We start from the raw sequence: 21,856 nt of genomic DNA on the forward strand, positions 1-21,856 counted from the left end.
TGGATAGTTGCATGTTACAGTCCACTATCCTCCTCAGCAGCAGCAGCAGCAGCAGCCTACCTTGCAGATCACAACCCAACCCAGGAGGCGGGTGATCCTGATTTACAGTATTAGTTTTCTCCTCTGAACTCCAGGTAAGCTAACCCTTAGTTGCAGGGCACCCCCACCCTCTCTCTGCCAGCTAATCAACCCCTAGCTGTAGACACCCCCTCCCCCCGAGCGCGTACACCCACTCTCTCTCCCCCCCCCTTTTTCCGGGCGCGCGCACGCGCGCGCATTAAAGATACTGAAGCGCGGCTCGCGAGCAGAACGTAGCGGGAGTCAGGAGAGGCGGCAGGGAGAGAAAGGAGCTCCGCGGCACGCGCACGCGCATTCCCTCCCTCCCTCTTTCTTTCTCTCTCTCACACACACGCACTCAACCCTCTACACCTACTTCACCTGGCGAGCGGGCGCATGCGCGCCCTCATTCTTCTCCTCCGTTGATCGAGGCGCGCGAGCCTCGCGGGTGCGCGTCCTCTCCTCCTCCCCCCTTTCCTCCGGTCTCGTTCCCCCCCTCCAGTCTCCCCCGCCCCCTCAGCCGAGCCAGGCTGAGCTGAGGCGACAGAGGCAGACAGCCAGCCCGCCCGCCTGCCCACCAGACCAGACCAGCCCTGCCCAGCCCAGCGGGGGTAGGTGGGTGCGGGGGTTACCCTTTGCCGTTGCCGCCGCCGCCGCGAGGCCTTGGGCCCTGGGCGCGGCCGACGTGGTAGTGGTGGGGGCTCCGACGACGCGGGAGTGGTGAGGCGGCGGCGGTTGGGGAGCTCGGCCCGGCGTTGGCATGAGGTAGCTGCGGCTCGGAAGGAGAAAAAAAGGTGAGGGGGGGCGCGCGGCAGATGATGGCGGGGGGCGGGCGGGCAGCCGCGGGGGGCGGCATGATTTGGGTCTGTCAGAACTGAGGGGACGAGGAGGAGGGAGCGCAGTGGCGGCGGCGGCGGCTTGTATGAGGGACACACGGCGTGTTGGCGGGGGGAGCGGAGAGCTGACATCTTGGACGGAAGGGCTCTGCGGGGAGGGGGGCCTGGCTGTTTTTGAGCGGGGTGTGTTATTGTGTTCTAACCTGTGTTATCATCGCGAGTGAGCGACTGAGGATGAGCAGGGACTGGGGCGTGTTCGGTGTGTGGGGTGGGCGGGCCAGGATCTTTTCATGTTTTTTTTGGGCAGGGTGGGGGTTGGGCGGGGAGGAGGAGGGGAGAAATCTGGTTACGTTGCTTGTGGTTATGAAGAGTTGTGGGGTATCTGGGAGCGGGCGGCAGAGGAGCTTGTGGGTAGAGGTAAAGCTTGGGCCTGGGGGTTTGCCCGGTTGTTGTGCGCATGGGAGACAGCCATGGGTCTTATTGCCGTGTTGTGACGGGTGGGAATTTGGGGGAGAGGAGCTCGGGTGGGGTGGGGGTCTGGTTATTTGTGCGTGGAAGTAACAGGTCATGGGGAAATCGTAGAAAAGTATAGGTTGGGGGATCAGGATTGGGTGTCTGTGGGTGTTTTATCAATAATAATAATAATAACAACAACAACAAATCTACAGTATGATAAGAGTAGCAGGCGTTGAGTGACAGTGGCTTGGACAGCAGGAGGCTGTTTGAGGGACGGGGTGGGCCAATGGGGGGTTGATTATTGTGTGGGGGGTGTGGTAGACTAATAGGAGCTACAGTGGGAGAGGCAGTAGATTGAGATGTAAGTGTGGGAAGTTTGGGCAAGGACTGGGTGTGTTGAGGGGCAGAAACTGGAAGATCAGGAGAGATGGGCTGTGAAGAGGATGAGGAAAAGGTTGAGGCCAGTATTGCAGTACATGGTGGAAGGGAGTAATCTTAATATAGGAAAGGGTAGGATATTAAACAGTAGTGTTGCTGTCTTAATCACCATTAATGTCATATTGTGCTGTGTTTATTGTCCATGCTATTTATTACAAAAATGAATTGTCTGATGGTGTCAGGTTCATGGATATGTGTAAGGCAGTGTCTGCTGTGAAAAGAGACTGGGCTGTTAAGAATCTTGGTGTGTGTTTTTGTGCAGGGAGGTGAAAGTGACATTATGGGGTGAGAACTGGAGCAGAAGCAGGGGGAACAGAAGTTTATGGGCTACTAAGGGAGATGTGGAAATGTATTGGGAAGAGGTTAAGGCAATAGGCAGCACTGGGTTTAATACTCCTACACACACATATAGTTACTGGGTAGAGTGGGAGAAGAACTGAAGGCAACTGAAAAAAGCTAGGGAGGTATTTGGAAAAGGGAGAGGCGGGTGAGACAGCAAAAAGGAAGATGTGACAGATGAGGAAGACGGTGCTGAAGGGATGTCCTTTGTTGTCTTTGTTGGGGAGCAGCACTCTGCCTGGAAAAGGTAGGCTGAGGCACCTTTTGTTTGCTACCTTGGCCCTGCCATGTGCCAGAGTGTGCTGGTGAGGAAGGGTAAGGAAGATGTTGGTGGAAGGACCTTTCTGTTCTGCCCTCTCCCTTTATCCTCTTGCCTCCAGGGTGTCTGGTGCTTCTGTTCATCTCAGCTAACCGATCATCCTTCTTAGGAGTAGGATGAAGGAAAGAGATGAGGCTATGACAAGAATGGGAAACCCTAGGCCATCTGCCTTCTGTTGCCTTCATTCCCTGCTGTGCCTCCTTCATTTCAATTGTTAGAGAAATCATATGAGAATAGGTTTTTGCTTCCAGCAATTTGCCTGGTACCTGTCTGTATTGTTAGGCTGTTAACATGCTGGAGAGGTGTCTGGAGCAAGACTATGACTACAAGTGTGATTTGTATGTTCCCTTTCATATTGTAGGGCTGAAAGAGTAGCTTTAGCATGTTCTCTCTCTCATATATATATATATATATATATATGCAGCATCAAATGAATATTAGAAGGGGGAAAGAATTCAGACTGAGATTTACTGTAATTGCAGAGCAAACCATAGCAATAAAAAACCTCCAGTGCTTCTGGGACTACAGAATTTGTACTTGCTACTGTACATATGAGCCTATTATGTGTATGAGTGCTAGACTGGGTTTCTTTTATTTTTGTTTCAGATGGCGGATGTTGATGTTTGTGCTGGTGGGGATAGCACCAGAAGAAAAATGGATGCTCTAGCAGATAGTGCAGCTGAGATCGTTCCGTTGGAGCTCTATGATTCAGCTCGAGCAAAAATAGCTGCTAATCTACAATGGATCTGTGCTAAAGCCTATGGAATAGGTAAAAATCCCCATTGAGTGATTATTCTTTTATCTCTCCCCTTTTGCTTTCCCCCTGTCTTGCTCTCTCAGCTGTTAAATGGATTTGAAATGATCTGTGTTTTACATATCAATCATGTGCCAAACCGATTTGCCTGCTTGCCCTATTCCCATGTTTTTAGATCCCAGGATATTAATAAGTGCTTGCTAGGAACCTTGTCAGTGTACATCCCTTTTCCTCATTGTGAATGGTTTGTAGAAGTGCATATAACTGTGTTTTTGTTTTTGTTTCATGAAATAGTGCTCTCTCACACAGAACCTAGACCTACAAAGGCTGAGCTCTTGAAGGCCCTTAAATCCTTATTATTGTGTGATTCATTCTGGCAATCCTGTAGATCCTTGCTGCTACCTTTTTATGGAGCATAGCTCAATAGAGAATAAGAATCTTGTGGCTTCTGTATCATATTGTAGATATTTCACTCATCTATTTTTTAACCAAGGCTGCTGTATTCTAGAACATAGCAGTGAGGCAGCATTCATTTCTTTGCATAATATTGTGGGTAATGAATATAAATAGATGGGATAGAAAAAAAATCTTGTTTGAAACTTTAGTTTTATTTCTATGGTCTTCTGAAGCACTATTGCCATCCAGTGTGTTGTATTAAAGTAGATTTTGCTTCGTCTACTTTGAGTTCTTGGTTTTTGTCATTTGTGCCAGGATTTTGGCTTCATATCGGTATTATACTTTTAACTGAAACAAAATGTAACATGTAGAAAATTAGATAGCACTGTTAATCTGACTAATTTGCCAAACTCTAATATGCTTAATGGATTAACATTAGCTTGTGTTGTGTTAGTGCTAAGTAATACACTGTATTCCTGCAATCACATGGCTTTGGTTTGTTTTCAGCGTTTAGAATGGGGACGATTGTTCATGTGGCACAGCAAAATTAGGAGCTTTGTGCAAGTTTTTGGTTCACTTCTTCTGTTTATGAAAGTATACTATAATTTCAATAAGCAGCAAAGTCATATCATAACACAAGCTGTAACTGCAGTTTAAAATTTATAACTGGACACTAAGGTAAATATCTACTATTTCATTTTTGTGGGTTTTTGAATTAGCTTATTTTGGTAAAAATAAGTGCAGCCACTAACTGGTCTACTTTGTGTAGAGCAAGTTTGTTGCATGGCCTGTGTTTGTTTAAAACCTCCATGGGAACTAGGCTTGGGCAGTCATGTGTGATGGCAAGTTCTAGACATATCCATACTTGGCTTCAATATTAATGTCAGATTCCCTTAATTGATTTCCTCACCTTTAAAAAAGTATACTAATTCTGTAAACAAGTATAGAGATTAGGCTAATATTCCTGTGTTTTGCATATGAAACCAGCCATAAGCCGGTTAATATCTTTAAATTTCAGTGTTATCCTCTAATACAAATGAGAAGCCTTCCAGTCCTTCAAGTCCTTAAATGACTTGGATTGCTTCTCAGAATACCTGGTAGTAATAAAGTATTGCCTCAAAATGAGCATACCTGTCAAAAATGTCAATTGTATACAAGGCATATTCATCTGATTTCATATATGCTTACTTGTCAAAAATGTCAATTGTATTCAAGGCATATTCATTTAATTTCATATATGCTCCATCTCATCTAATTTATTTGTAAGGCATGGGTTCTGCTTATGCTGGAGAGCACAGTTGTTCTGTGTCGCAAAGGGCATTAGCACTTAGTGGGGGTGAAAGGAAGGAGATGGAAATATGTAAAACTTGACCAGTGCTAAAGGTCTTCGTAAGTGCCTCATTCTGTACAAACTTCATTTGTATGCAATGTCATCTTCAGGTGAGGCCTTACTTCAGTTTCCTTAAGTATTTGAAGCCAGTTTTATCATTTCCCTTGAAGCTGAACCTTCTCTTTCGTGGTGCCTTTTCTGTGGAGCACCTCAAGAGAGGCCTATTCTGCTGAAGCTTTTAGTATATCTGACAAAACGAAAACATTTCTGCTGTCTTTTGGGAGATAAAATTGACCTGTGTCTTGATAATGGTGATGTTTCTATTTTAGTTAAGTTTTATGGAGTTTTAAGTTGTTTTGACTGGTTCTCTCTTATTGCAGCTTAAACTGCTTTGCATTACTAATATTTAAATTTGTAAGGCATTTTTAAAAAAAATATTTATTAAGGTTTTTTTTATAAAAGAAATACATAGATAATAAACAACATTACTTATATCATAACAAAATTTCATAACTTGTTTGGACTTCCTCACGTCTCCTGCTCCCACTTACATCGTTAAAAAGTTTTTTTCAAGCAAATTATCATCTTTTTTACAATCTTATATCCACTCATTTAAGTATAGTCTAGCAATTCTCCGAAAGGTTTATGTTTTCCTAAATCTCACTTATCATCAAATTCCAGTCTAGTTTAGTGGTGGCCAATTATTTATGATCAAGCATCCTTCTTAACATTCAACCAAATTACAATATTTTTGTAAATAAATCTTAAATTTCTTCCAATCTTCTTCAATCCTTTCTTCTCCCAGGTCTCGGATTCTGCCAGTCATCTCCGCCAATTGCATATAGTCCATCAGCTGCATCTGCCACTCTTCCAGTGTGGGTAGATCTTGTGTTTTCCAATTCTTAGCGATGAGTATCCTTGCTGCCGTTGTTGCATACATAAAAAATGTTCGGTCCTTCTTTAACACCTTCTGGCCGACAATACCCAGGAGGAAAGCCTCTGGTTTCTTAGTGAAGGTATACTTAAATATCTTTTTCAACTCATTATATATCATTTCCCAGAAGGGCAAGTCCACCAGAGGTGAAAGAATGTTCCTTCATTTCCTTTACATTTCCAACATTTATTATCAGACAAATGGTATATTTTGGCAAGTTTAACTGGGGTCATGTACCATCTGTATATCATTTTCATTACATTTTCCTTCAACGCATTACATGCAGTGAAGTTCAGCCCAGTGGTCCACAACCTTTCCCAGTCCTCAAACATAATGTTATGCCCAATATCCTGTGCCCACTTTATCATAGCAGATTTAACCATTTCGTCTTGTGTGTTCCATTTTAACAGCAAGTTATACATTCTTGATAGTACCTTAGTCTTTGGTTCTAACAATTCTGTTTCCAACTTTGATTTCTCCACCTGGAACCCTAACTTTTTGTCATTTTTAAAAACTTCTTTAATCTGAGCGTAATGTAACCAGTCTCACACTTTATCCTTCATTTTCTCCAAACTCTGCAATTTCCAATTGTCTCCATCTTTTTCTAATATTTCCCAATATTTTGGCCATTTGGCCTCCATATTGGGTCTTTTTTGGGCCTTAGCTTCCAGAGGGGAAAGCCACCTCGGAGTTTTATTTTCCAATAAGTCTTTGTATTTTGTCCAGACATTAAATACTGCTTTCCTGACAATATGGTTCTTAAAGGCCTTATTGATCTTAACTTTGTCATACCATAAGTATGCATGCCAACCAAAAGCATTGTTAAAACCTTCCAGATCCAATACATCAGTGTCTTCGAGAAGTAGCCAGTCTTTTAGCCAGCAGAAAGCTGCGGCTTCATAGTACAGCTTTAAGTCTGGCAGGGCAAAGCCCCCTCTTTCTTTCGCATCAGTTAATATCTTAAACTTAATTCTGGGCTTTTTGCCCTGCCAGACAAATTTAGAAATATCTCTCTGCCACTTCCGAAAGCACTCCGTCTTGTCCACAATTTGCAATGTTTGAAACAAAAACAACATCTTTGGCAATACATTCATCTTAATAGCAGCAATTCGGCCTAACAAAGAAAGCTTCAATTTTGTCCAACTGTCCAAGTCTCTCTTAATTTCAGACCAACATTTTTTATAATTATCCTTAAATAGACTCAGATTTTTTGCTGTTATGTTTAGCCCTAGGTACTTTACTTTTTTTACCATAGTTAATTCTGTTTCTCTCTGAAACCGTTCTGACTCTGTATCTGTCAAATTTTTTCCCAGCACCTTAGTTTTCTGTTTATTTAGTTTAAATCCCTCCACCCGACCAAAGTCTTGAATCAGTTGTAATACTCTTTTCGTACTAGATTCTGGCTCCTGCAGAGTCAAAACTAGGTCATCTGCAAAAGCTTTAAGTTTATATTGTTTCGCTCCGACCTGAATCCCTTGCACCAACCGGTCCCCTCTGATCATATTCAAGAGCACCTCCAGAACCGAAATAAATAACAGAGGGGAAATCGGGCAGCCTTGTCGTGTACCTTTTTCAATTTTAAACTCTTCTGTAACCACATAGTTAACTATCAGTTTTGCCTTCTGTTCTGAGTATATTGCATCAATCCCATTCTCAAAACCCCGTCCCGCTCCCATTTCTTTTAGATTTCCCTTCATAAATTTCCAAGAGATATTATCAAATGCCTTCTCCGCGTCTATAAAAATTAACACTGCTTTTGTATTTATGTCTGTTTGCAAAAGTTCTAAAATATCAATAATGTTCCTTGTGTTAGCAAACATGTGTCTACCTGGGAGAAAGCCTGCCTGATCTTTATGAATTACTTCATTTAAAACTCTTTTAAGTCTGCTTGCCAAAACATCAGCAAATATTTTGTAATCCACATTTAAAAGGGAGATGGGACGATAGTTCTTCAGTTGTGTCTTTTCAGTTTCTAATTTTGGTATCAATGTGATAAAAGCTTCCTTCCACGATTCCGGTGCCTTCTTTCCCTCCATAATTTCATTACTGACCTCCATCAATGGTTGTATCAAATAGTCCTTAATGTCTTATAATACTTGGAGGTCAGGCCGTCTGGCCCTGGAGATTTGCCCAATTTCATGTTCTGAATGGCTTGTTCGATCTCTTGTCGTGTTATTTTGCTGTTCAGGAGTGATCTATTTTCTTGTGACAGTTTTTTAAGTCCATTTTTTTCCAAAAATTGTTTAATCTCAACCTCATCCTGCGGCCCTTGAATGTATAATTTTTTGAAATATTTCTGAAAACACCTTCTAATCTCCACGGGGTTCTGAATGTTTCTTCCTTCAATTTCCAGGTTTGTGACTATATTTAACTCTTCTTCAACTGCCAGGCCAGCAGTTTCCCACATTTGTTTGCCGATTCAAAAGTTTTTTGTTTCATTAATTTAATCTTCCACTCTATTTCCTGGTTCATCAGTTTAGAATATTGTGCCTGATGGAGTTTAATTTCTCTCAGAATTGGCTGTGACTTCGGATTTGATCTTAACTTCTTCTCTAACTCTTTAATTTTCTCCAAGATCTTATCTTTCCTCTCATTTTGTATTCTTTTCTTTACAGCATTCTGTTGTATCAAAAACCCCCTCATCACGGCTTTGCTTGCGTCCCAGATAATTCTTTTTTCCACCATAGTGTTCATGTTTATCTCGAAGTAGTCCTTCAAAACTTTTTGGGCCTTCTTAATGGTCTCCTGATCTCTAAACAAATTGTCATTCATCTTCCATCTAAAGGAACTGGTTGGTAATAATGTCATGTCCATTTTCAGTGCATTATGGTCGGAGCAGGTCTTTGGGCAGATTTCCACTTTCCTGACCTTGGGTGCCAGACCTCTAGTTATCCAAATTTGGTCGATTCTTGTCCAAGTCAGCTGGGCTTCAGAGAAGAATGTTCCTTCTTTTCCCAAGGGGTTCTTCGTTCTCCAGATGTCAATCCAGTCCATATTGTCTGTCATTTCAAAAAAGGTCTTTGGTAGTCTGCCATCTTTCGTGACATTTTGACTTTGTGACTTATCCATATTAGTTGATACGACCCCATTCGTATCTCCCATCATAATGATGTTGTCATAGTCCAGATATTCCAGCATAGTCTCGTGCAACTTCTTATAAAATTCCAAATTTGTAAGGCATTTTAGAAGGAGCTTTTCATTGCAATAGGTAGTATATAAGAGCCCCACCCCCCAAAATCAGTAAAGTGGTACCTCGGTTTTCGAATGTAATCTGTTCTGGAAGACTGTTCGAGTTCTTAAACGTTCGAAAACAGAAAACTCAATAGCCAACAGTTAGGCCTCAGGATCTTGCACTCAGCAGAAGCCATGTGGCATGTTCAACTTCTGAGGCATGTTCGAAAACTGAAGCATTTACTTCCGGGTTAACAGCGTTCGAAAACCAAAATGTTCGTCAACGGAGAACCACTGGACAATATTGTACTCTTTGAAAGCACCTGAAACACTTTAGTTCTATATCTCAACTAAAATGTGAGGCTTAAGTTTAGTTTCGTTTAGTTTAGGTTGATCCCTTCTAATAAATTATAGAATCACAGAATTGTAGAGTTGGAAGAGACCCCAAAGGTATCTAGTTCAACCCCTTACAATGCAGAAATCTCAACTAAGGCACCCATGGTAGATGATCATCCAACCTCTGCTTAAAAATCTCAAAGAAGGAGAGTTCACCACCTCCCAAGGGAATTTGTTTCACTGTCAAACAGCCCTTACAGTTAGAATGTTCTTCCTGATGTTTAGTCAGAATCTTCTTTCTTGTAACTTGAAGCCCTTGATTTGGGTCCTATCCTCTAGAGCAGAAGAATAATTATGAAATTAATTAGTTAATTAATTAATTAGCTTAATAAGTTAACTGTTTATATTTGGACAAGTTTTCTGATGTACTTTATTAGAAGAAGAAAAATAATAATTTCCTTAATAATAATTTAAACAATTTATTTAACTAAAACAATAACATTATAGCATATGTATCCATGTTTGTTAACTGATATGGTTAAACAATTTTTCAAAAAAATATATATTTTAAGCACACATGAAAAACTGAAAACAAATCCTTATTTCCTGATGAATAGCCTTTGGACTATAATGTACAGTGGTACGCTTCAGGTTTTTTGGGGGGGATGGGGGGTTACAGGTTACAGACTCTACTAACCCAGAAATAGTACCTTGGGTTAAGAATTTTGCTTCAGGATGAGAACAGAAATCGTGTTCCCGCAGCACAGCAGCAGCAGGAGGCCCCATTAGCTAAAGTGGTGCTTCAGGTTAAGAACAGTTTCAGGTTAAGAACGGACCTCCGGAACGAATTAAGTACTTAACCTGAGGTACCACGGCCACTTATAAAAAACTATCTTTAGAAATACTTTCCCTCCAAAAGCATTTTATTTTTAAAATCCAAATTATTTATTTTTTAAAAAATCTGTTTTTTAAAAAATAAATCATTGATTTTTATCCACCCTGAGTTTGCTCCATCTTGCATATCACAGCCCTTAGGATATTTGAAGATGGCTATCATATCTCCTCTCAGTCTCCTCTTCTCTTGGCTGAATATAGCCAACTCCTACAACCATTCCTCATAAGCCTTGGTCTCCAGACCTTTGATCATCTTGGTTGGCCACCTCTGCACACAATTCAGCTTGTCAACATACTTCTTAAATTGTTGTGCCCAGAATTGGACACAGTACTCCATGTGTGGTCTGACCAAGGCAGAATAGCGGTACTATTACTTCCCTTGATTTGGACTTCTGTTGATGTAGCCTAGAATAGCATTAATTTATTTTTTGCTGCTGTATCACACTGTTGAACTATGTGATGAAGGCAGAAATGATGCTTGGCCTTTGGCTGCTTTTATGAGAACTACTTACTTGATCTGAATGACATCATGCTGGCCAGTATTTTTTTTTAAATTATGATGCGCTTGGATGTTTAGGAATGTTATACTGTGCTTTCTAGTGCAGGAAATGTAGATATTCTGCAGAAGGAAAGCAAAGCCGGGGAAAGGACAGAAAGTTGGAGAAGCAAACCAGGGGATCACTGATGATCCCCTGAAATTGTTGTTGTTATTTATTAAATTTGTATACCATCCTATACTCACAGGTGTCAGGGCGGTTCACAGGATAAAATCATAATATAAAACCACAAAATACATAATCAAAATAAAAACAAGAACAACCCAATAAACCTCCCCACCCCTCAATTGCAAAAGTGAACTTTGCTGTAGTCTCTCTTGTGCAGATGCACTGAGAACAATTTCACTTGGATATAGAGCTGGTGGATAAGGTACAAATTTTAAAATGGATAATAGAATGAGGCTAACACCACATGTTGCTGTGTATCCCTGTTGTGTATAACCTGAGGTTACAAAAAATAATAAATTAAATGCAAAATCTATGTTTATCCAACTTTAAGTACTTCATTTATTGCTCCTAACTGCTATGTTGCTTCCCCCTATTTCTTACTACATTTCTGCTTAATATGGTACGGTTTTTTTAAAAAAGCCTCATGGCAAAACCCTAATAATTGTTACACTCTAAGTATCTTTCAGTGCAGTAAGTACAGGCAACTCCCAATTTATGTGGGGGTTATGTTCCGAGGCACCATGCATTTAAGTGAAATTATGTGTATTTGAAACACCCCACTCTACCACTGTCCTGTTCTGCCCCTTTTTGTGACCTTTTCACCTCAATTCCAGTTTTGGCGCAATGCACATGTTTATGGTCACACACATATCAGACATGCCTAAAACGGTTGCTGCCTATACTGTATCTCTTTGTGCCAACATGTTAATTCTCTAGATCAGCCTTTCTCAACCTTTGGTCCCCAGGTATTATTGAAATACAACTCCCATCATCCACTACCACTGGCCATGCTAGCTAGGAGTTGTAGTCTGACAACATCTAGGGACCCAAGGGTGAGAAAGGCTGCTCTAGATGTTAATAGACTCCAGGTCCCACTAGCCACTGTCTGCATAGCTAATGGTCAGGTATAATTTTATTTTTTCAGTCCCAACAGCTTCTGGAAAGCCACACATTGGCTGCATCTTATTTCAGCTAGTGATATTGCTCACATGATATTTATCACAAGTATTTCTTTTTAAACAAGATATGCCTGTTTGCTTAGAGCCTCATTGAGGAAATAGACCTAACTCACATATAAGTGTATAAGATTGCAGTTTTTGGCTCCATTATCCTGGTTGGCTACTTCAGAAAATGAGAGTAGAAGTGTTTGTGGAAATCTGAGTTAGTGAAGCTTCAGGTTGGGACTTTATTTAAACCATATGTTCTGAGTCTCAGCTCCTTGGTTTTCACATGGTCTAGTTTAAAGTGTGCATGGGGTATAGGGGATGTTAGAGGAAGGGATATCTATGGCGGAAGACATGTCATGTTCTTTCTGGGGTAGTTTGTTCATCTTGGTCCCCACCCTGTACTAAGCTCTCACTTGTGGCTCCTAGAAGCTGTCAGCATGTGACAGCAGACACACTCCGGGAATCACTTCAACCGGCTAGCTAAACCAGGTGAGAGTAGCCGATGAGTGAGTTAGGGACAGGTTCCAGTGGACTGAGGAGATGAGAGCAATAGTGGGTCCAATGGTTATCAAGGCTGTTTCTGCATGTGCTGTAGAGGGAAGTGAGGGGCAGATGGGGCTCTTCAACCTGTGAAGGTAGCCCATCTAGGAGAAGGAAAACTGGGATCCTAAACCACTGCTGTATTGCAGGATATCTTCAAGAGAAGAAACAGTAAGAAGTAAAACCTACACAAATCTGAAGTGCAGTCCCTAAGAAGGTTGGATGGCACCTTGAATGCCTCCTTCCAGCAATTCCTGAAGCTAGGCTGGCACCAAACGTGGTGTTCTCTCTTTTTTTTGAACCACATCAGTGAGGCTGAGGGCTGGGCAGCCCAGGAGTTCCATATACAATGTCCAGGTATGTGCACCCTGGAGAGGTCACTTAGGTGCTGCTAACACAGAGGCTTGGGTGCACTCCATTGTTTCAACACAGATGAATGCGAACAACAAGAAGTTTAAAGTAAGAAGTAGATTTTAGGGCACACGGACTACAGTGCTTATTGGAAGCCTCTTCTAATTACAGTTGTATTCCTTGTAACACTTGTCTGCGCAATCTAGTGTTTTGGATTCTTGGCAGGAGATGAGATTTTGTTTTATGAAAAAAATTGGAAATATAAAAAAGAGTTGCACCCAGTTGATAGCTGCTCTCTGTAGACTGCTTTTCTTCTACTTATTAATATATTATATCTAGGTTCTGACTTCATTGGGACTTTGATAACATAAAAAAGGCTAACAGTATATAGAAGGCTTGCAGTATGTTGAATGCTGTCATATAAACAAAGATACAATAAATATCATATTTTTCGCTCTATAGGGCGCACCGGACCATAGGGCGCACCTTGTTTTAGAGGGGGAGAACAAGAAAAACAAATTCTCCCGCTCTCTGCTCAGCGCCCCTTCAGCGAAGTGGCAGGAGAAACGGAGCCCCTTCCATTTCTCCTGCTGCTTCGCTGAAGGGATGCTGCGCAAAGAGGGGGAGAATTTATTTTTCTTGTACTCCCCCTCTAAAACAAGGTGCATTCAAGTGCGTTCTGTGCGTTCAGCTGTGCTGCCCCCGAGCTTGTGGGGCTGGTGGTGGGGGGAAGCGCTGCTTCCCCCACCGCCAGCCTCAAAGACCAGGTCGGGGAGCAGCGCAGAGGTGGTGCGCCGCCTTCCCGCTGCCCCCAGAGCTTGTGGGGCTGGCGGTGGGGGGAAGCGCTGCTTTCCCCCACCACCAGCGTCAAAGATTCCTGAAGCCTTTGGAGCGCAGCGCGAGTTCCCGCTGTGCTCCGCAGGCTTCGGGTTCCTTTTGCTGAAGCTGGGAGAGCAAGACTCTGCCGGCTTCAGCGAAAGGAACCTGAAGCCTCCGGAACGCAGCAGAAACTCATGGTGCGCTCCGAAGGTTTCAGGCGGCTATCCCTGAAGCCTGGAGAGCGAGAGAGGTCGCTAACCCTAACCCCTCTCACTCTCCAGGCTTCAGCGAAAGCAACGCGAAGCCTCCGGAGCGCGGAGGAAGAGCTCCCTCTGTGCTTTGGAGGCTTCACATCGCTATCGCTGTAGCCAAGGAGCCTGCATTCGCTCCATAGGACGCACGCACATTTCCCCTTCATTTTTGGAGGGGGAAAAGTGCGTCGTATAGAGCGAAAAATACGGTATATGTTTTGGTAGCACAGGAGGATTGTTTGTTTTTAGAAACTGTGATATGTAGGACTTTTGATCCTTATTTTATACCAGTTGGATTATCATTCTACATATATTAAAGGGGAAAGAGAATTTAATCTTGAATACAAATGGAGTTCCTTTGTTGTCTTTCTAAATCAGGTCAATTCAGTTTGCTTTACTTGGTTCTGCTCAAACAATGAATTGGACCTGATAACACTTCACTCTTCAAAGGTTTATTAGGCTTTTAACATTGTTGGTAGCAATAAAGAATTAGCATGAAGACAAAATGTGCTCTACAGATATCTGAAAACTAGAATATATACTGTATTTTTCACCCCATAGGACCAAAAAATGAAGGGGAAATGTGTGTGCGTCCTATGGGGCGAATGCAGGCTTTCGCTGAAGCCTGGAGAGCGAGAGGGGTCAGTGCGCACCGACCCCTCTCGCTCTCCAGGCTTCACGCAGATGTCCGCGCCGGGCTCCCACAGCTTGCGGAGAGTTGCCTGCATGCCGAAGCCTGGGCGCGCTGAGCTCAGCGCGCCCAGGCATCGCGCAGCTCTCCGCAAGGCGCGGGAGCCCGGTGCTGGGCTCCCGCGGCTTGCAGAGAGTTGCTTGTTCTGGGGGCTGGGGTCGGGGGAAGCTTGGGCTTCCCCCGCCCAAGCCCCACGTCTGGGGGGGAAATAATTCCCCCCTTTATTTCCCCCCCCAAAAAAAACTAGGTGCGACTTATGGGACAGTGCGTCCTATAGGGCGAAAAATACAGTACTTCTTGGCTGAAAATAGATTGGTTTTAAAAGGCAATCTTGTGGCTTCATCTACTTATAGCTGAGATTTGCCTAAGATTTGCCTAAGAGGTAAGATTGGAACTTGAGACTGGTAGCTTTCAGCTTATTATCCGAACCAATGTACAGTATTACATTATCTCCAATGTGCATGATATGAGGAACTACTAAGGAGCAAACATAGATGTCTATGCTCACCTGGAACATTGACTTTCTGTGTAATTGGGCAATTAGAATAAGATGCCATTATTTGGATGCAAAAAACTTGTTTGCACTTGCCCTTAGGCTTGTTTTTGGGAAAAATATTTTCATGCTGCTTGTTTCTAATTCAAGGGAACCAGCATTCGTAATTAGCCAGGCGCCAATCACATTTTGTGACTGGCAACCAGCCTTTTGTGAGGCAGTGGAGATGTCCAGGTGCCATTGTTTGGCGCCTAACAACCTGGCTGCCATGGCACCAAAAGACATGCCTCTTTCACTGCTGCCCTGTCCTGCGATTCACCTGGTTGGTGGGGTATTAGGGCACTAGAAGATGCATGCCTTTTGGTGCTGCCGTTCCAGCTCATTGGGCTTCAGTGGCTCCCCTTCCTTCAGAAAGCTGGCACTCTTCACAGCTCCCTTGCTGCTGAAACATTTGCAGTGCCAACAACTTCCTCTTCCTTTTTTTCTCATTCAGTGGAGGCCACCTGGGCCCAATTTTGTTGGGGCAAAGGCAGTGACTCTCGAGCCCCAGAATTAGTGGGCTGCTCCTGGTGGCAGCGGAGAGCAGCAGCAAAGGTGACAGTGGAGGTGCCAACAGCCATGGCAAGAGGCGCAGCCGATGGTGTGCAGGTGCCTGACCCTCTACTGCTATAGATTGGGGTTGCTGCCTGGAGCCCCACCGACACTGCAAATGCGGAGCTGCTTTTTCTGCTGCTCCAACTTCCTAAACAGCTCCCACAGCTTCTGCAGTTCAGTGTAGGCCTGACTCCAAATAACCCTGTGACCCTCTCGTTGCACAAGGCAGCAGCAGGAGTGATACTGCTGTTGCCACCTTCTCCTATTCTCTCTCTGTCAGGTGAAGCTTCCACCCTCACTCTTCTTCTTCCCCTTCTCCAATGCTGCCGACCAGCTGTCTTCCAAGCTGGCCTAAGGAAGGTGAGCCACCTCTACATGGCTGGGTGGGGAAGGCTACTCTCACTGCCACCCTGCGGCTCCTGTCCCAGAGGCCGGGTCCAGTCAGCCAGCTGCCACAGTGTTGGGAAAAGGGAAGAATGTATTATTCTGATGCATCATTCAGTCATAATGTGATCAGCATTTTTGGACTTTGTTCTGTTATTTGAATGTAACATCAAGATACTCAGCTTGAGACATGCCTATTGATATGTGTTTCGTCTGCAGTCTTGTTTTGTATTTGTATTTTTACATGAGATGCTGCTCATAGTTTGAGAAGCAAAACTGTAAAAATGGAAACTATTTTCAAGCTTAAAATAAAATAAAATCAAGTAACACTGAGGCTCATTTCCTTTACTAATGTGGTAAAATGAGGTAGTATCCTGACCATGTGAATAATGCATAATATGGACAATATGGACTAGATAAATTAATCTGCTATATCAGGGCTTCATAAAGCTCAAGTGACTTTCTATTTCCAGCCACTCGCTGCCCCCCCCAAGCCCTGTGTAGAGTTGTGCTTCATTCATTACCACATGGCTTCTCTTCAATTTTGTGTGAAACCTAAACTAACCTATTAGTACATTTGGATTGTTACATCTCTTGCATGGAGAACTGTTTTTTTAAGATGCAATCCTAACTCCACTTATCTAGGAGAAAGCCCCGTTGAATTACTTCTGAGTAGATAAAGTTACAACTACACTGTTAGTGCTTATTTAAAACATTTATGTGCCATCATTCTACCTGATAGCAAGCATTCTAGGCAACTCAAAATGAAACATAGCATTATATTTTATCGCAGTTTAAAACATACAAAGCATTATTACCAATCCGACAATATTTTAAAATAATAGCTATTGAGCTGAGTGGTCAGATAATACTAGGTAGTAGTTGCTGATTTTGCACAGACACAGGAAAACTTGTAATATTGATTAGGTACTTCCCATCTCTATCAAGCTATACACTATCATTTTATTTTCCTTGTTTATAAAACAACTGAATAGATTTGAAAACTTTACAAATCTTTGTTAATGCTGAAAACTATTTTGAAATCTGTTGGTAGGAGTAACAAAAAATATGTAACTTGAAATAAAGTTTTAGTACTGTAACTCGAATTCCTAAAACTCAAAACTGCAACTTCCTTGGGATTTTGGAATAGTATGGATATTGTCCTGCATAGTTGTTGTAGTACTTTCATGAGAATTGGGTGATACTAAGAAGCTAATAGTTTTATGTACATAGCAGTTTCTGAAAACAAATGTAACTCACTGGTGCTTTTGCATTGTACTTATTCCTGGGAAGCTTATAGCAACTGAACACTAATAAAAATAATCTGAGAAGGATGAAATAATGTATAAAAGGTCCTCAAGCAGCAGCTTCCTATTCTTGAATGAGCCCTGCATTGGTAGACTTGGAGGTGGTGAGTCTCTCATAAAGAAATTTTGGTCAGAAATTTTCAGCAATACAGCTTGTGGATTATGCCAGCAGCATAAGAAGATCTTGCTGGATCAGGCCAATAGCCCATTTAGTTCAGGATCCTTCTCTCACAGTGACTGAACAGATGCCTGAGGGAAACCAGCAAGCAGGATTTGAGCACAAGAACACTCCCCCCTCCTGTGGTTTCCATAACTGGTATCAATCTTGTTAGATCTGACTCTGACATTTCAATCAGCGGTAGTCATTCCCTCCATGATTTTCAGAGTAAACCTCCATCTAGAAGCACTTGTAGTCTTTGCCTGCATTTTGGACTTTATGGAAGCATATAGTAATTATTTCCTGTTCCACTACAGCTCTCTAGGGCATAATCTGTTTGTTTGGTAATGGTGTGTCATTTCCCTTCAGGGTAATGATAATATAAATTATGTCTGTATATGTAAAATATGGTATCCTGGGGAAAACCCTAGGATATTCAGCTGGGCTTGTGACCCTCAAGGGGTCATTGGGTGTGCATGCATGTACCTTCAGAAGGTCATCAGTGCTGGGATTCTTGGAATGTCAATGGCTATTGAAAGACATGAAGCATGTTCTGGAATGTGTGCTCTGAAACTGCAAATAGTAGCTCTAGAAGTAATAACAGAAAGCTGCTGAATTCTGATCAAGGCTCAGATCAGTCAGATAGGCTTTATCATTTTCTGGACTAGTGGAATGATAAACTACTTTATGCAGTAAAGTGCTGTTCTCAGTGGGTGAAAGCATAATTGGACTAAAGGTATCCTTGGCAAGAGAAAGATGAGCACTTCTCCTGAAATCTCTGTCTTGTTCTGAAGATTGAGCTTTTACAGCCTGATAATGTGGACAGGACACTTGGTAGTGGGTTAGGCCTACCACATGTCATTTGGCTCTTTGTTTATCATGGTTTGTAAGAGCTAATTAAGAGGGATTGACTGGATGCTCATTGTGGGAGGGAGCAATGCCTACCATTTTGAAAGAGGTAGTGCTGTGCTCCCTCCTTAAGAGGCCTTACCTGGACCCTGAGGCGGGTTAAAAAAAAAGATTAGCAACTATTTTATTAGCTCATTTGACACACACTCCCTAGAGCTTAATCCTCCATAAAAGTTTTTGTCACTCTGTTCCAAAGCAAGGTGTTAGTTTAAGGCTTGGCTCTTTTTGTCATACAGAGATCTGCTGATTGATGAAGCAGAGCTCCTCCTCCTCTGCAAAAGAAAAGGCCCCCAAGAAGTTTCAGTCCTAGCCTAGGAAAGGGCAGGATCTTTGAAGCTGCATCGTCGTCATCAGAAAGCTTGGTGGTCTCTGCTGGCAAAAGGAGTGGGGTGTGAAAAGCCAAACAGGCCCACTGGTGCCTTTGGTTTGATCCAGGCCTCAGAGATGGGCAGTTTGGGCATCCTCTGCCTTAGTAAGCACAATCAGGTCTTGGCTGATGAGGAAGACAAGCCGCAAGCTAGCAATATCCACCATCAAGTTAATTCTGAGTTTCCATTTGCTGCCACAAAACACAGGGTGCCCATCCACGTAAATGGGTCGCTGGTCTTCATTTGCCAGGAAAAGGTCACCATTGTTTTTCAGCTTGATGATGCCTTGCTTGTGGGATATTTTCCAGGCTGGCCCCTGCAGTGCTAGATCCACATCGATCTGATTGTCTTTGGTGGCTCTGCCAAGTGTGATTCCCCAGGAGTGCCTAAGATAATGCACCACCCTTTCATGCAACACAGCCAATGTCTGGTTATCAAAATCAGGGGAAGTCATTCCTGTTATACTGTCCACCAGCACCTGCCACTTATGCAGCTCTTGCTCCAGCTGCTGGAGTTCATGCTTCTGTCTCCAGTCTGCCTTGGTCAGCTCGTGCTCCAACACCTCATCTCAGATATCATTTAGTTTGCTGTCATCTATCATGTATTTGGCATCAGAAAGTTGAGCACCTGATCCCCTTTGGGCAATAGCTGCACTGTTCCCAAGAGGTAGTACTGCTTCATGAGTTGCCAGTGTGTCGGTAGGACCTTGGCAGTGCAGGAGGGGTAGAAAACCCCTGGGTATCCATGGTGGGTTGGCTCCACTGCTTTCCTGAAGAGCACTTTACTCTGCATAGACTATGGCTTCTGGATGCAACTGCTGCATGGCCTATCAAGACAGTTTTGAAATCACAGGGTTATAGAGCAGAGCATGCCACCTCTTCTGGATCTCCTGCAGATTAAAACAGCAGTTGAACCCCCAAGTGCAAAGAGGTCAAGTCATGGTCTGAAACACAATGCTGATCAACAGCAAAACATCAGTGGGTTTCCAGCGGCCCAAATCCTTGGTGACCTTCAAAGGCTGCTTGCACTTCTTCATCATCTGCTTGGTGCTGCTGGGGTTTGGAGCTGGGCTTGGAGTGACTTGTCCAGATTTGGACACCTTCTTCTTGTCACTGGAAGAAGGCTCATTGGCAGAGTAGTGCCCTGGCTCCACCCCACTGGAGTTCTTGGCCTGGCTGGATGATTTTTCAAGACTGCTCTCTACAAGTTCATCATCACACTTCATCATCATGGCACCCAACACCTGTGAGGAGCTCATTTTTTGCCCTTCCAGAGACTTGTCTTCAGAGTGACTCATTGTGCTTGACACCATCAGTCTGGAATCCAGCATGTCATTCCCAAGTGTTATAGGAAAGACGTGCTGGATTCTCCTTTCTCTCTCTGACCTCCATCTTGGAGATGTGAACCTGAGGTGTTTTGAGAAGTACTGCCCAGTTGTGAATATCTCTTTTGAGGCACAAGGTAATTGAGATGGTGGTGGCTGGTTAATTGCAGATGTTCATGGATGAAATAGATTATCTGAAACAATTTCAGTCTGGGCCTGGTTATGGCATCAACAAAGCCTTGGTCGTGCTGATTACCTTTACCAGCAGAGAGCAGGGGAGTGCTAGAATAAGAGCTGCAGTTAGTGCAGAACATGGCTACAAGGTTGCTGAGCAGTGTAGCTAAGTGGAATTGTATAGCACAAATCCTTAGAATGCTGTGCTAGTTGCTTTAACTGTTTTCTGTTGCTTTTACATGTTTTTTATGTACACTGCCTTGATATTTTGCAAGAGCGTAGTATATAAAAACTCTTCCTGAGGCCTCGAATGATCAGATTCTATTCTGATCTAGTGAGGCAGAAATATATAACATAGTGATAGTCTAATAGACATGCAAAAAACGCAAATGGTGTGTTGCTCTTGGTGGCTTGAAGATTAGTGTATGATAGAAATAAAACATTTTGAAGACATTGTAAAGTGGTTGCAGTCTGCTAGTTCACATCAAGCCTTTACTTAGAAATGAGTTTTGCTGAGTTCAATGGGACCTGCTTCCAGTTAAGTGTGTTTAGAGAGCTTCCTGGTGCTTATTTATTATTTGGATTGGTGCTCCTCATGCATGCAGGTTTCTTCTAACTTCCCCATCAAAATACCAGTACTGTACACACACTCCCCACACCTTCATTAATCCAGATTTACCCTTTCCAGGGGAAATCCAGTAAGTGGAAAAACCCTTGCTGCCAATGTTTGTTTGCAGTGTCTCAGTAACTTAGTTGCAAATTAAGCCCCTGTCTGGAAGCACTCTCTGTTACATCAAATTAAAAAGGTTCTGTGCGTGTCGAAGCTATTGATAAACTTCTGCAAACTTTCAGTGATTATCTCTGGTGTCATTAGCAGTATGCTAATTTAAAAGATGTTAGTGTTTTAAATGTACATTTTAGATATCAAGTTATCATAGTGCAATAAAGTTTATTATTTGAATTTGTCAATCTTTACATTGTTAAATGTAAAGCATTTAAACTGTTAAAAAAAGAATAATATCGATATACTATTGGCTACAGTTACAGGTTAGGTTGCTTTTAGATACACAAATGGTCCAGGCACACGAAGTGCTGCCCAGCACTGCTGCCATGTTGTGTGCGTGTTTAGATGGCCGAAAGCAACCTAAAAGTTTAGCACAGATTATTAGTCCTATCATAAGTCTGTTTGGGTTGCCCTTTCTCTTTTTCCAACCTCTTTCAGGCAACCATTGTGGTCTCACAAGGTACCTTAGCAAATGCACCTACTCTTTCTTTGATGGGATGTTCTGTGGTTATGAGAGGTTCAAGATGACCAGAAATAATCTGATGTATGTTCTGCTAACCATTATAGATTATTATTTACCGTATTTTTCGTCCTATGGGGCGCTCTGGCCCATAGGACGCACGTAGTTTTATTTTGGGGGGGGGAATAAATAAATAAAAAATTACCCCATCACCAGAAACGGGGCTGGGGCGGGGGAAGCCTGAGCTTCCCCCGACCCCAGCCCCCAGAACAGGCTGCTGCCCGCAAGCCTTGCGAGCCCGGTGGGACCTCCCGCTGG

General features: G+C 43.0%; 1 protein-coding gene and 1 pseudogene across 11 annotated transcripts in view; one reads left to right on the forward strand and one right to left on the reverse strand.

Annotated features, from left to right (window-relative positions):
• Positions 1-305: 305 nt before the first annotated feature.
• Positions 306-21,856, forward strand: part of CAMSAP1 (calmodulin regulated spectrin associated protein 1) — a 44,596-nt gene continuing 23,045 nt past the window's right edge. For 2 of the 10 annotated variants that reach the window (XM_083721586.1, XM_083721590.1), the window contains exons 1-2: positions 317-851; positions 3,052-3,214. In XM_083721586.1, the coding sequence (XP_083577712.1) occupies positions 3,052-3,214 (163 nt within the window). In that variant the 5' untranslated portion in view covers positions 317-851. Of the gene's footprint in view, positions 852-1,008; positions 1,077-1,130; positions 1,153-1,202; positions 1,311-1,737; positions 2,374-3,051; positions 3,215-21,856 lie in introns of those variants that run through there. The other 8 variants (XM_083721591.1, XM_083721593.1, XM_083721585.1 and 5 more) reach the window with 8 other exon arrangements.
• LOC310836479 (microspherule protein 1 pseudogene) lies at positions 18,712-20,241 on the reverse strand (annotated as a pseudogene). Its single transcript has one exon. The product of its transcript is annotated as a microspherule protein 1 pseudogene (transcript).

The sequence above is a fragment of the Podarcis gaigeae genome (genome assembly GCF_964106915.1).
Source record: "Podarcis gaigeae genome assembly, chromosome: Z".
Classification (NCBI taxonomy): Eukaryota; Metazoa; Chordata; class Lepidosauria; order Squamata; family Lacertidae; genus Podarcis; species Podarcis gaigeae.